The 13,240-nt window shown below is 37.8% G+C and overlaps 1 protein-coding gene across 1 annotated transcript; it reads left to right on the forward strand.

The window, feature by feature from the left end:
* The first annotated feature begins 2,080 nt into the window (after positions 1-2,080).
* On the forward strand, positions 2,081-3,512 carry LOC122310324. Its single transcript, XM_043124220.1, has 3 exons — positions 2,081-2,159; positions 2,992-3,122; positions 3,267-3,512. Exons 1-3 carry the CDS (start codon positions 2,081-2,083, stop codon positions 3,510-3,512), a joined length of 456 nt encoding a protein of 151 aa, XP_042980154.1.
* The last annotated feature ends 9,728 nt before the right edge of the window (positions 3,513-13,240 follow it).

Genomic DNA, 13,240 nt, shown 5'->3' on the forward strand with positions numbered 1-13,240 from the left:
GTCTTCTCTCTTGTCTGGAGTTTTTCTCTTTCTGCGTGGTCTGCGTGCTCCAGATCTCTATCGAAAAACGGATTCGGATCTCCTGATTGAACTCTGGAGTTTAATTGAGAAAGAGGTAAGACAAACACAAAAAAATGGTCTTCATTTAATACTATTCGAGAAACGCATTCAGTCTGCTATATATAAATATTGTGGGGTTATTTCATGTTTCTATTTCTCCCACCCTTAAGTCTAAGCCCTATTCAAAAACTTTAGAAGATCTATGTTTTCCCAAGTCTCCAAATTGAGTTTTCCACCCAAACCTCTGAATGCTCTCACCTTTTGGCTTTTGCTAGTTATACGCAAGCTCTTTTACAAATCCTTGCATATAGACTCGAAACAATCCCCTTTTAGTGCCGGTTGTTAGATTCAAAACAACATACTTCTTGCATGTACATAAAACATTCAGCCTAAAAAAAATGAGGACATGGCCGAAGCCTTCAACCCCGCATGGAGTAGTCTTCTTTCCTCACTTTCTCCAATAATTTTGGCTGCCATCTCATCTGCTTTGTTGGATCCTTCTGTAGACGACTGCTCCTTTATCTTCCAGCCATGCAAATTCAATCAAAAGTAACTTTCGTGACCATCCAACCCAACAAAGCCTGGTTTGGCCAAACTAACGATAATCACGATTCTTCATCAAAATGGAAGGCCTAGTGGTTAAGCTTGACACGGAGGAGCATGAGCTTAAAGGGTGTGGCTGCATGTCACTACTGGTTTAACAAGAAATAAGCTGATCCATGACGGGAGTTTTATGCACTCAAATGCCCTACTTTAGTATTGACATACAAAGGCTAATTGGGATGGGGCTGTAGATAAAGACGACATGAAGCTTGGTATAGGTGTGTGATTCTTATCAGGACTCTTTGAGGAGAGGTGATTGCAGCTCTTCAAGCTTCGAGAGTCTTCTAAAGAACTTTATTCACAAATTTTGATAAAAAAACTTTTAAGTTTTTATAAATTTACTTGTAGTCAAGGCAACATCGTAACTGAAGATTTTCTTTTTTATTTTTTAATAAAGAACTTCATATATATTAATTAGATCAAGTTCAGTTGTACAGGGATGCAGATTCTGAGTTGAGTTTTTGGGACCTGGCTAATATGGCTCGAGACAGGCTCTGAAGAGGATTTGGCCACTTTTATTGCAATAGCATGGGCTTTATGGGATAGAAGAAACAAGTTTATATATAAATACTCTTCTTGGAACACATTGGGTGGTTAATAATGCATTATCTCTGAATTTAAAGTTCAAACAGCTTCAGATCTTTGATGTTTCTCACAACCAAATTAAGAAAGTTGTATCTTGGAACCCTCCTCCAATAGACTTCCTTAAGTTGAATGTTGATGGGGCAACCTTTTATGATCAACAGATCGTTGGGGTAGGAGTGCTTCTTAGAGATAACAAGGGTGAGGTTCTAGTCGATTGCAGCATAGTGGAAAGAGAGGTTGTGTCCTCTGAATTTATTGAAGCTACGGTAATGATAAGAGGATTGCAATTGTGTTCAATGGGGTGTTCCAAAGTTAATGCTTGAAACTGATTGTTTGCTTCTGGTAAATGTTTTGAATAATGTTACTGAGTATATCACTGATTTTGATTTTCTACTCCAAGATATTTGAAGACTGATGACTTGCTTTCAAGAAGTTCAAGTTTTGCATGTTAACAGACTAGGGAACATTGCTGCACATCAGTTGGCAAGACATGCTTGGAAGGTTAGGGATATTGAGATGTGGAAGGATTTTTGTCCTTCGTTCATAAGTCAAGCCGTTTAGTTTGATAAAAACAATCTGTTGTAAGGACTTTATTTGTTGCTATGAATTGTTGGTTATCAAAATAATAATAATAATAATAATAATTATGAACAACCTCAATCAATACAACAGACTGAATACATCCAGGAATACTTTCCAGATCAATAACGACATCAGTAATGAGTAACTGAAGATTTTCTGTACAGGAAGAAACTGAGCAGGAACTGATATTACCAAAGCTCTCTGACAGTGCCACAAACATGCTTTAAGATTGTATTGTCTGTACTAAAATATGGAGAGTTTACCTGTGGAGATCTGCCTTAACATTTTCTGTTTCTTGGATTACCACAATCTTGCAATCGCACAACAAGGTTTGTAACTTTCTTTTTGTGCTTGGATATTTGGATTGGATATTAACTTCTGAGAATTCTGCTCGAGTTTTACCTTTTTTCTTCTCTTTTCTATGTTTTTCTTATTTTTTTTCTCATCAATTATGTTTTCTTACCCTTTCATGATGGGAATTGTTAACTGTCGACAATACATGCGATCTGTCATCCCTTTATTGAATGGTCAGAGTAGATTTGAGTCTGAGAGCTTTTGTTGCTTATAGTGTTTTGAAAAATGAATCATGTTCATGGCCGATTGACCTTATGTAGTTCCAAATTGAAACCTAAGCCTAATTTTCGAATTGGTAAAACAAATATTGAAAACCAGATTGCGAATCCAGATCCCAAAGAGAGGAATTTGGTTAGTTCAAGTTGCAGCTTTTTAGTTTCCATAAAAGTACAATTTTTAAGTTCTTTAATTTTCCAAAAATAAAAAAGAATGTAAAAAGAAAGTTTTCTTTGTTGTAACTTATGCAGTTATGAAACTTTCAGATTCGTATTTTGAGGCTAAATCTACTATAATTGTTGTAGGATTTCAATGTCATTGTTTACATTTCTTTGTTATTGATGATTAAGTGGAAGCATGATGAGAATGAAATATAAGATGTTGTTAAAAGCATGATGACATTTCTTTGATTAATGATTATGTCGGCAGTATAATCTTCAACAAAAGGTAAGATGCAATTCTTCTTAAAACTTCCTATTTAAGATGTTAAACGTTCCCCCCTTGTTTGCTGCCTTTTCTTTTTCTTATTGATTCATAGCTTGAATTATTATCTTTAATCTGTTATGAATGTGGGAATTTGCTATTGTAAAGTTTGTCGGAAGTGGAAGGTCCTGGCTGTGGACAACAATCTATGGTCTAGCCTATTCAGGGAGAGATGGGGAGGAGATCATGTTGTGTTCTATGCCCCTGTTGGTTCAAAATCGTGGAAAGATGTATATGAGGTTCAATGAGTTGGATTGTAAGTTAATATGACCAATATGTTGCAAATTTCATCACTTTCTCACTTCATTCTCTCCCTCTCTTTGCAACATGCATGGTGGTGATTGTATGATAGTGTTTTTCGATTTCTTTTTAATGCTTCAAAGGGCTTGAAGATAACAAGAGAAGGTGGTAACTACTATCTTGTTCATCAAGGTGAAATTCAACGCTATCTGGGTTCAAGGAGACAAAGGAAAACGACAGCTGGTTATACTCTAAATACCATAAGAGAGTTCAATGGGGAAGGATTAAAAGAAAAGCAATCCTGTAGAGGGATTTTGGACAAAATACTTTTCTTCATTGGGGATTTGGAAGGTGCCTCTATAGAAGCAAAGTGTGGCCGGGTGCTATAAGGGTATCTCAAGGCATCAATTTAATAAATAATTAATTGTATAATCTCTGTATGTAATCTATACTCAGAAACTTAGTCGTAGGAGTGATTTGAATAGTCAGTTTGGTGGTAAATTGGTAAGGAAATATCAATAATCTATTCATTTCCATTTAACATTTTCAATAAACATCATTTTCTTTTAACATCTTACGTCTCTTAATCCAAGTTGTATACATTTGTGTGTGTGTATTTTGTTTGGACCATATAGAGTACTGGAAAATACAACGGCTAATAAAGTACATGTTTGATTTTTATTTTTATTTTCTAAGCAAGATACTTTCATTACATAATCAAAACAAAGTCTAGAAATACAGAAAGTTCAAAGAAATTTACACAAAAGAATTGGGGTCCTTTCCACTATAAAAACTTAATAGACATGGAGGAATTGAAATCAGGCGTATGCTTCTGTAAAGAATATTGGAAGCTACCCATTGCGCAATACCATGTGTGCCTCGGTTTTGAGACCGATGAATTTTCACCATTTTCCAGTCTTCAAATCTGCTCAAGAGGTACTTGATGTCTCTCATCCATTTTCCAGTCTGAAGCTTGCTTTAGATTGTTTGTCGATTGTACTACTTGCTTGGAGTCTCCTTGAATGTAAATCTTTCCCAAGCCTTTGTTGTGAGCTTCTTGAATAGCTAGCAGGGCTGCTGTGGCTTCTCCTACATTAGGATTAGTGCTGTGCAGAAAATTTGTGTTGACAAAGCCTGGGGCTCTAGTTTGTGATTGAGAGGGGTGTAACTCTCTTTCATTTTCAGGAAAGGCTAACTCTCTTTCCTGATTTAGGATGATTTTGATCCAATTTGTGATTGAGAGGGGTGTAATCTGGTCAATGCTTATGGGCCATTTTGAATGTCTCCAAAGGATCCTAGAGAAGGGGCAACTGAGAAAAAGATGAGTGAGGCTTTCCTCTCCAGAATTACACAGAGGGCAGAGAAGCTGCTCATCTTCAAAAGGAATGATTCTTTTAAGTAGAGATCTAGTTGGTAAGATGTTGTGGTGAATTTTCCAAAGAAGAAGTTTTAACCTATCTTGCACTTTAAGCTTCCAGTTTTTTCCAAATCTCGGCAGGTTGTGAATTGAGGTCATTATGTTGAGTGTTAATCAAGGCTGCATAGGCTGATTTGACCAAGAACTTTCCTGAAGAGTGGTGAACCCATTTTATTTTGTCCTCTATGGCTGAGTAGTTATACAGAGAAAGATGAATTTTCTAGATTTCATTTACTGTTTCTGCTGAGTAAAGAGCTTAGAGAATAATGGTGTTCCGTCTTCTTGGCTCCTCCAAAGTTAATTCCGAAACTCTAAGAGTGTGATCCATGTGAGGGATGTTTGGGTTCGGTTGGGGTAGAAAATTCTGTAGAGACGGGATCCTAGGGTCAAGCCAAGCTCTAACAGTTGTGTCATTGTTAATTTGAAAGTAGATGCTTGATTTAATGAAATCTCTTTGCTTTAGGAGGCATTTCCAAAACCAAGAGTCCGTTGGTTTGGGATTCACTTCAAAGAAAGTAGTATTTCTAAGATATTTGCTTGTCAAAAAGTTTTCCCAGATACCACTAGTGTTGTTAATAAGGTTCCAAACGAATTTTGAGATCAGGGCTATGTTAAATAGAGAACTACATTTAAGGCCAAAACCACCTAAAGATTTGGGCTGACAAATGGATTTCCAAGACTTGGGCGTGAAAGCTTTTTTGTTGTCAACTCCCCACCAAAATCTTCAGAAGGATGCATCCATATTTTTGGTTATAGATTTTGGAACCCACATAGTAGACATGAAATAGGATGGAATTGTGCTGGCAATAGTTCTAATGAGGGTAGTTCTACCAGCTTGGGATAGAACCTTTGATTTCCAACCTTGTAGCCTGTTTTGAATTTTTTCTTGAATATTTTTTAAAAACATTTCTTTTGAGGCTTGGATGAAAAGGGGAAGACCAAGGTAACGTAGCTCTGGAGGTGAAGATTTGATATTGAGGATTTCTCTAATATCCCTTATGATTCTGTTGTGAATGTTGTTGTTGAAATGTATGGAGGATTTCTCAAAATTAATTTTTTGACCAGACCAAGTTTCAAGACAACTTGCAAACGCTTGGGCAGTTTTTTTTAGTAGCTGAACCAATGAGAATGAGGTAGTCTGCGAAGAGGAGGTGGGAGAGAGCGGGGCCCCTTCTTGAGATACTAATTCCTTCCAAGTTTTGCCTGATTTCCTCTCTAAGGATTAATCTCGAGAGAACCTCACTACCTAAAATAAACAAGAAATGAGATAAGGGATCTCCTTATCTAAGGCCTCTTTTAGGATGGAACATGCCTGTGGGGGAACCATTGACTATGATGGAATAAGAGACAGTAGGGATACACTCTTTTATCCAACTAATACTAAAGCCAAGGGAATTAAAGATAAAGAGTATAAAGGACCATTCCATATAGTCAAAGGCTTTTTCCATGTCAATCTTAATAGCCATGTTTCCTATTTTGCCTTTCTTTTTTTTTTTCAATTGGTGGAAGATTTCTTGAGCAAGAATGGTATTTTCTTGAATGAGCCTACCAGGGACAAAAGCCGTTTGGTAAGGAGAAATCAAGCTTGGAAGAATGGTCTTTAGCCTATTTGCCAAAATTTTTGCAATGATTTTGTAGCAAACATTTGAAAGGCTGATTGGTCGAAAATGGTGAACCGTTGTCAGATTATCCAATTTGGGAACAAGAGAAATGTTTGTGTGGTTCATTTCTTTTAGAATTTTCCCATGAGTGAAAAAGTTCTTGATGGCATCTTGAAGATCATTTTTTATGATGGACCAGTAGTGCTTATAAAAAAGACCTGTAAAGCCATCAGGACCAAGAGCCTTTGTGGAAGGGATTTGCTTGATTGTGGTTAGAATTTCATATTCAGTTGGAAATTTGCAAAGAAACTCATTTTCAGTTTCAATGATTTTGTTGGGAAAAAGCATTTCAAAATCTTCAAAGATGTCCGGATTCGTGGACTTGTAAATTCCATGGAAGTGTCTTTGGAACTTTTCCTTGATTTCAAAGGGGTCTGAGGTCCATTGTCTATTTTCAGTTTTGAGATAGTTGATGTTATTTTTCCTTTGCCTTATGGTCGTGGAGTTGTGGAAATATTTGGTGTTGAGGTCAGGGTTGTTAACCAAGTATTTCTCAATTTTTGGTGCCAAATGGATTCCTCTCATCTGAGTTGCTCGTTGAGATTCTCTTTGACGTTCTCTTCCAAAATGATAGAATCAAGAGTTGGCAGAGCATTTTGAAGGTCATTGAGTTTGAAGGTGAGATTCTTGATGGCAGTTTGAATGTGACAAAAGGAATTGATGTTCCAATTTTTCAAGGCGTGTTTTGTGGCTTTGAGTTTTCTAGTAAGGATGTAGGCAAGGGTACCAACCACATGGGTGAGCCAAGCTGTTTGAACCACTTCAAAACTGGATTGGTCCCTGATCCAAAATTCTTCGAATTTGAAAGACTTTTTTCCTTGATGGCAATTTGATGTGTCCAAAAGGATTGGTGAGTGATCTGAGGAAATCCTAGGGAGAGTTTTTACATTGGCATCAGGGAAGAGATTATTCCATTGAAGATTTGCGACTCTACGGTCTAATCTTTCTCTAATGTTGTTTTGGCCTTGTCTGTTGTTTGTCCAAGTGCAAGTGGGTCCCGTGTGTCCTAAGTCGACTAAGCCTTGTTGTTTCATGTAAAGAGCCAGATCATTAGGAGAAGATGAGGTTGCAAAAGGCCTATCACCAGTTTTTTCAGATTGTTTAAGGATTGAATTGAAGTCTCCAATAGAGAGCAGAGGTCCAGGATAATTTTCAGAGAGCTCTTTTAAAATGTTCCAGAAGGTTGGTTTGTGTTTTTTCTGTGCTAGGCAGTAAACTAAAGTGAGCAACCAGGGAGTATGAGCAGGATCCAAATAAACTAACATAGCTATTACATTGCTGGAAATAAAGATAGTTTTTACATCAACACCATTTCGCCACATAAACAAAAGCCCACCCCATTTCCCAGTTGGGGGGTTATAAACAAAAAGGGAAAATCTTAGTCTATTTACAACAGCAGCAATATTTACATTATGCAAAAGAGTTTCAGAAAGAAAGATAGCATCTGAATTATGAGTCCTAATGTTGGCCTTTAGATTTCTAATTGCACGGGGTCGACCAATACCCCGACAATTCCAAGTGAGAATCTACATGGTTCATTTGAGGGTAGTTCAGACCCTGCCACTTCGGTCCTTGGATTTAAAGGGAATAGATTTATGATTGGAGAGTTGTAGAGATTACCCTATTGGTGCTCGTCTTCTAGCTTGTAGGGTGAGAATCTATGCTTCTTTGGGGCCTTTCTGGATATCCACCTCTGTGAGCCTGCTGTGTTGCCCGATTGGAACAAGGAGGCAGTAGTGTTGTCGCCCAGTTGCTGATTTCCAGTGTTGATAAAAGATGGGCTATAGTTTGATATTTCATCTCACCGACTATTGGTTTGGGACTGCTGTGTTTAGGGAGTGATAAACGTGCTCTGCTGCCCGATGGAGTTTCCTTCCCCTTCCTTGGTATTTTTTCCTCATTGAAGTGAATTTTGGCTGGTGCTTGGTCGGAAGGGAATTCTGTGTTAGATGGCTGGATCGCTTATGCTTGGTTAATTTTACTGACTTCACTTGGCCATTTCTGACTGGATTGAGGGGTTGATGGGTCAAAGTGGGCAAGCTGGACTACTGGGTTGAGGGGCTGAGCATGTGTAAGATTACTTACTTGTGTGTGAGTTTGAGTTGAGAATGAGGTTGGATCCATTTGGTGTGGGCTGAGGGTGAGGCAAGCTCGGCCTGAAGGGCTGACCATCAGAGATAATTTTGGGCTTTGGGCCTTGATTGCATGTGGGTTGGAAGCATTTTGAAGCTGAGCAGTGAGATTTTGGAAAATCGATGGTTTCGGGTTTATGCTGGACTTTGTAGGAAAGTGCTTTGATTCAGAAAGTCAATGAGATTGAATAAAGGCTGAGTTGCCTTTTGTGTGTGTGCCGGCGGGTTGTCTGTATTTGGAGATTCTATGTATGAAGCAGTTTGGGCCACGTGGTTGGAGAAATTTATGGATTCGTCTAGGAAAGGCAAATTGAGGTGACTAGCCTGTAGGGTAACAGATTGGCCAGTAGCTAGGGAAAACAGAGACTGCACCTGACTTCCGCTGCAATCTTTAATTTTGTTTGAATGTGCTGTTTGTTGGTCTAGGATGGCGCCACGTGTTGTGGAGGTTTTGCATGGGCTTGCTAGATTGCTGAACTGTTGGTTCGAAGGTAGTAGAAGAACAGTGCCAAACTCAGAAAAATCACTACTATTGCCCTTGAAAAGCATTCTCTGATGCAACTTTGAGCTTTTTGTTGCTTCACCCCTTATTTCCAGCATTTGCTTGCCTTTTTCTTTTAGTGCAGGTTGATGTTGGGATTGCTTGATGATTGGTTAGTTGTTGACTGAAATGTTGATGTTGCTCATGGGTTCTTTGATTCTGAAAGGTGGAAGTGGCACAGTGGGAGTTTAGAGTTCCATAGGGAAAGCTTCATGCACTGGCTCATCAACCCTGAGAGGTCTCTTTTGATCTTGACCTTCAACCCGCAAACCCGTCCCAAACTGAAGCTCTAAGTTCCTCCCTTGGTCGTGAGGGCATGCTTGGTGCACATGGCCAAGTTGACCACAGATAAAGCAAAACTCAGAAAGACGTTCATATTTGAAGGTCACTTTTGTTGATTTTCTGTTGATTCTTGATAGAAAGAAAATTTCTTGGAGAGGCTTTGACGTATCAATTTCAACTCTAATTCTGAGGAACCCTTTAACTGAGACTGCATGTTGGTCAAATTCCGGAAGATTGCCTAGAACTCTTCCTTTTCAGCGTTATCTTGGTTCATCTGTTCTAAGGGAAGGCCATGAATCTGAATCCAATATAACCTCCTGTAAGCTTTGACCTGGCAACCATTCCTTTAATAACATGTGATACCCTTTGAAGTTCCAAGGCCGCTGATGAAATATTCTATTTCTGTCCTGTGGGGTTGGAAAAGTGAAGATGAAGGTATTTTGCTCCAGGTCCTCTATAACTAATCCTGAGATGAAACTCCATACGGCTTTTATGGTGGTGTGGAATGTATATTTGTTTAGAGGTTTGGAGAAGATAAGCTTGCCTACCAGGATGTGATTTGAAATGGCTTCAGCTGCCTTCGTTTGTGGTTCTAAAATTATATCATCCCAGGTTAGAGCTTCTGTTTGTGTGATAAGGCAGTCAATATCTGGAGTTGATTCTTTCATGATTGAATGGTTGGTGAGGTGGGGTAGGTGTGAGCTACGATGGGTGAGGGTCAAAGATGGATAGGTTCAAGGAGTAATGGGGTTAGGTGGAAGCTTTGATGGGTGGAGTTAAGATTCTGATTGTTTTGAGGTGAAACGATGGGGTGAGTGTTGTGTGATGCTCTGTTTCAGTGAAAGTTTCGTATAGGGTTGATGAGGAAAGCTACTCAGAGGAGGGAGGAAACTCATCCGGAGGAGAGCGGTTTAGTACATGTTTGATTTTAAACCAATATAGGCAGTGATGGTTCAGGATTTTGTATCAGTCAGGTAAAGTCTAACTAAGAATAAATAAATTAACATGATAGTGTTATAAACTATCTTGAATTGTATGACCACATTTAGCTAGTTGTCAAAAGTATAGTACTAACATAGTGAGTTGGCCGACATATACATAGTGCATAGTGCTAGCATAGTGAGCAAGCATAGTCCCCTTTGTACGCCTATATATATCGTTGAATTCTTTAAGGAATTCATAAGTTTGATAACAGATCAATAAGAGAATCTCCTCTCTCGCTCTCTCTCAATCTCTTGAAACTCTCTTTTTTTCATTAAGTTCATAACACGTTATATGAGCTGAAAATTCTTCCACCTACTCTAGCAATCCTCTTCGTGCTTCTGTCCTCCTCCTGGCCAAAAGAGATCTCGACCAACCCGAGTGAAACAGATTAGAGCGTGAGAATGAAGAACGCCGGTAACAAGGACGGACATGCCGCCAGATCGATGGATTTGGGCGGAATTACGGACAGATCTGAAGCCCATCTTCTTCGAGAAACGGAGAGACCGCCAACAACGTTCGTGCGCGAGTTCTCTCTGGATGTGGTGCTGCCGTGACACATGGTCTCTATCCGGCGTTAGCTGTGGAGTATGTACACAGCCAGATCCTGAGGATCAGAGAGGAGGACTCATACCTCGGCGAGGATTTCAACCTTGACGTCAATGATTTTCAGGTCCTCTTTATGTAGATTATTGCTCCGCTTATTACTCCAAAGTAGTACAAGCCTATTTTTACGTTTACTTTTGCGTTTGTTTTCATTGAGGTTTCGTTAGCAAAATATATACTTGTAAAGAAATGATTTTCCGACGGAGACGGTAACATCAACTTCGAGGAGGACCGAATCGTACTCCACCAGATCGATCACCTGATGCGAACAAGAACCTGCAGTTTAATCTCAAACTCTTTTTCTCTGACAAACTTCTAGATTTGGACAGGATCCCTTCGTTCGAGCTAAACAGAAAATCTGGATATATACTTTTATCGTTATGAGTCCCAGAGTAGAGAACTGTGGTCAGTTCTGGAATCTCGATTTTTCAGTCCTCGCAATCTCCGTTTACTAGTCGTTGTATCTTCTTTTCCTGCTTGTTTCTTGGACAAGAACTCAATGATAGAGAGGCAAGACAGTACAGATATAAACAAAATCAGATTTTGGAGTGACACATTAAAGAGGTTTGAAAAGTCTTTGGAAGGAGAGAGAGGCGGAAATCTTGAAAAGATCATGATTATTTATGATTCCTTTTTCAAATCTAACAATAGACCTGCAGGCATTGTACAACTTGCAAGGGTGGGACCCTACTATTTCGGTTTATGCAACAAAGTCAGCAAAGAGGGGCTGTGAGGAATCATTCAGTACGTTGCGTGTGTATGGTTATGATGATTCTGAAGTTATTGATCTTTAACTTTAAGTAAGTTTTTAATATATTATTATTGAAGTGAATATTTATGATTATATTCATTATTATTACTTGATAAATTCTATGTTTATTTACATAGTTTAGATACAAGTTATATTTATTGATGATATGGTTTATTGATGATATGATTTATCTGAGAATGGAAATGGAGCATCCCTGAAGGATCGTCCTAAATCAATAACAGCTTTTGAGTATCTCATAGTTTAAATGATTGATACTTGTACCAAAAGCTCATTATAATTTATGTACCTGAAGTTGCATAATTGAAACTGTGGAAAGAATATATATTTGAATGAACGTCTCGAATGTGCTCCTGAAGTAGCAATATTGAGTATGCTCCTGAAGTAGTAATATGAAATGCAAACGTTCACAATATATTTTAAATTTGTATCAGGTCTTTCAGTGACTGAGCAAAATAATGAGCTTTTAATAAAAATCATTAGTCACGTCTTACTAGATCTACATCATTCCCTGAAGTGAATGATAATGAATTTATATCATTCTATTCCCTGAAGTGAAAAGAATGATGCGTTTCATTCAAAGAAACTAAGAGATTGTACGTGATAATGAATATCTTTTCGGGCCAGAAGCTCGTATTGGAAAAGTTGTAAACTTTCTCTTTGAGATGATATTATACAATTATTGAATCAAATATTATGATGCATCAAAAGGTGATATGATTCAAAATATTTGTATCTTTTTATAGTTATCTTGATCATCCAAAATCAATTATGATAAGTCGAATGATTTTCATATGGACGTCCATAAAAGAACCAGAAGATTCTTTTACTATAAAGTCTTACCATCAGAAATGGAAAGAAAAATTTGCCAGAAGCAAATAAGATGAAATAATTCGACGTTATTTTGATTATCATATGTGAACCAGAAGTTCAGATAATAATTAAATTTTGGATGCAATAAGATAAAAATGTCTCATATTCTAGCTGCTAAAATCCCAGCGAGGATTGAAGTCCCTGAAAGACAATTAAGAAATTCAGCAGTCTAATGAACATAAGACATGTCTAAAGGCACGTGAGACTTATTGATACAAAAGATAGAGCATCTCAAAAGGAAAAAACACAAATAATTTGGTGCTCCTGAAGAGGCCATACCCACAGAACAAGCAATAAAGTCCATCCAAATTTTCTGTATAAAATTCTCCTATATAAACTCTTGAAGAGTATAAATCTCCTGAAGAGTGCCTCTTGAAGAGGTTTTTCATGAAAATGTCTTCCCTTGAAGAGGGACAGGTACTTGAAAATAACGAGATCTCATTACATTTTATGAATAATGGAGAAATTATGGATAGAAATAAAATCGTTGTCGACAACGTATTTCCATATGAGATGGCAATTGACATTACCAGAAGTAATGATGAAAGTGAATCAAGAATCGTCGAAGAATACGACGTAAAAATATTGGCCAAATTTGAAAGAAACAATTCTTGCAGAATTGATTCACTAGTAAAATATGATGCATCGGGACTTATAGTCCAAACACCTAAAAGAGGTGATGCTTGTTGAATATCAGTGGGTATTTATAGAAAGGAAATAAAAGTGTGATATATAAATCACGAGTCAGTTTCTCAATTCCTGCAGAATTGATATCACTAAGTAAAATGTGATAAATATGGACTTGAAGTCCAAACACCTAAAGATGTGATTTTTGTTAAATATCAGTGGATATTT

The sequence above is a fragment of the Carya illinoinensis genome, chromosome 5, assembly GCF_018687715.1.
Source record: "Carya illinoinensis cultivar Pawnee chromosome 5, C.illinoinensisPawnee_v1, whole genome shotgun sequence".
Taxonomy (NCBI): Eukaryota; Viridiplantae; Streptophyta; class Magnoliopsida; order Fagales; family Juglandaceae; genus Carya; species Carya illinoinensis.

Coding starts and splice junctions, on each gene's coding strand:
- LOC122310324 (XM_043124220.1), top strand. CDS start 2,081: ATGGAGAGTTTACCTGTGGAGATCTGCCTTAACATTTTCTGTTTCTTG. Junction 2,160..2,991: donor TCTTGCAATCGCACAACAAG/GTTTGTAACTTT, acceptor GCTATTGTAAAG/TTTGTCGGAAGTGGAAGGTC. Junction 3,123..3,266: donor CGTGGAAAGATGTATATGAG/GTTCAATGAGTT, acceptor AATGCTTCAAAG/GGCTTGAAGATAACAAGAGA.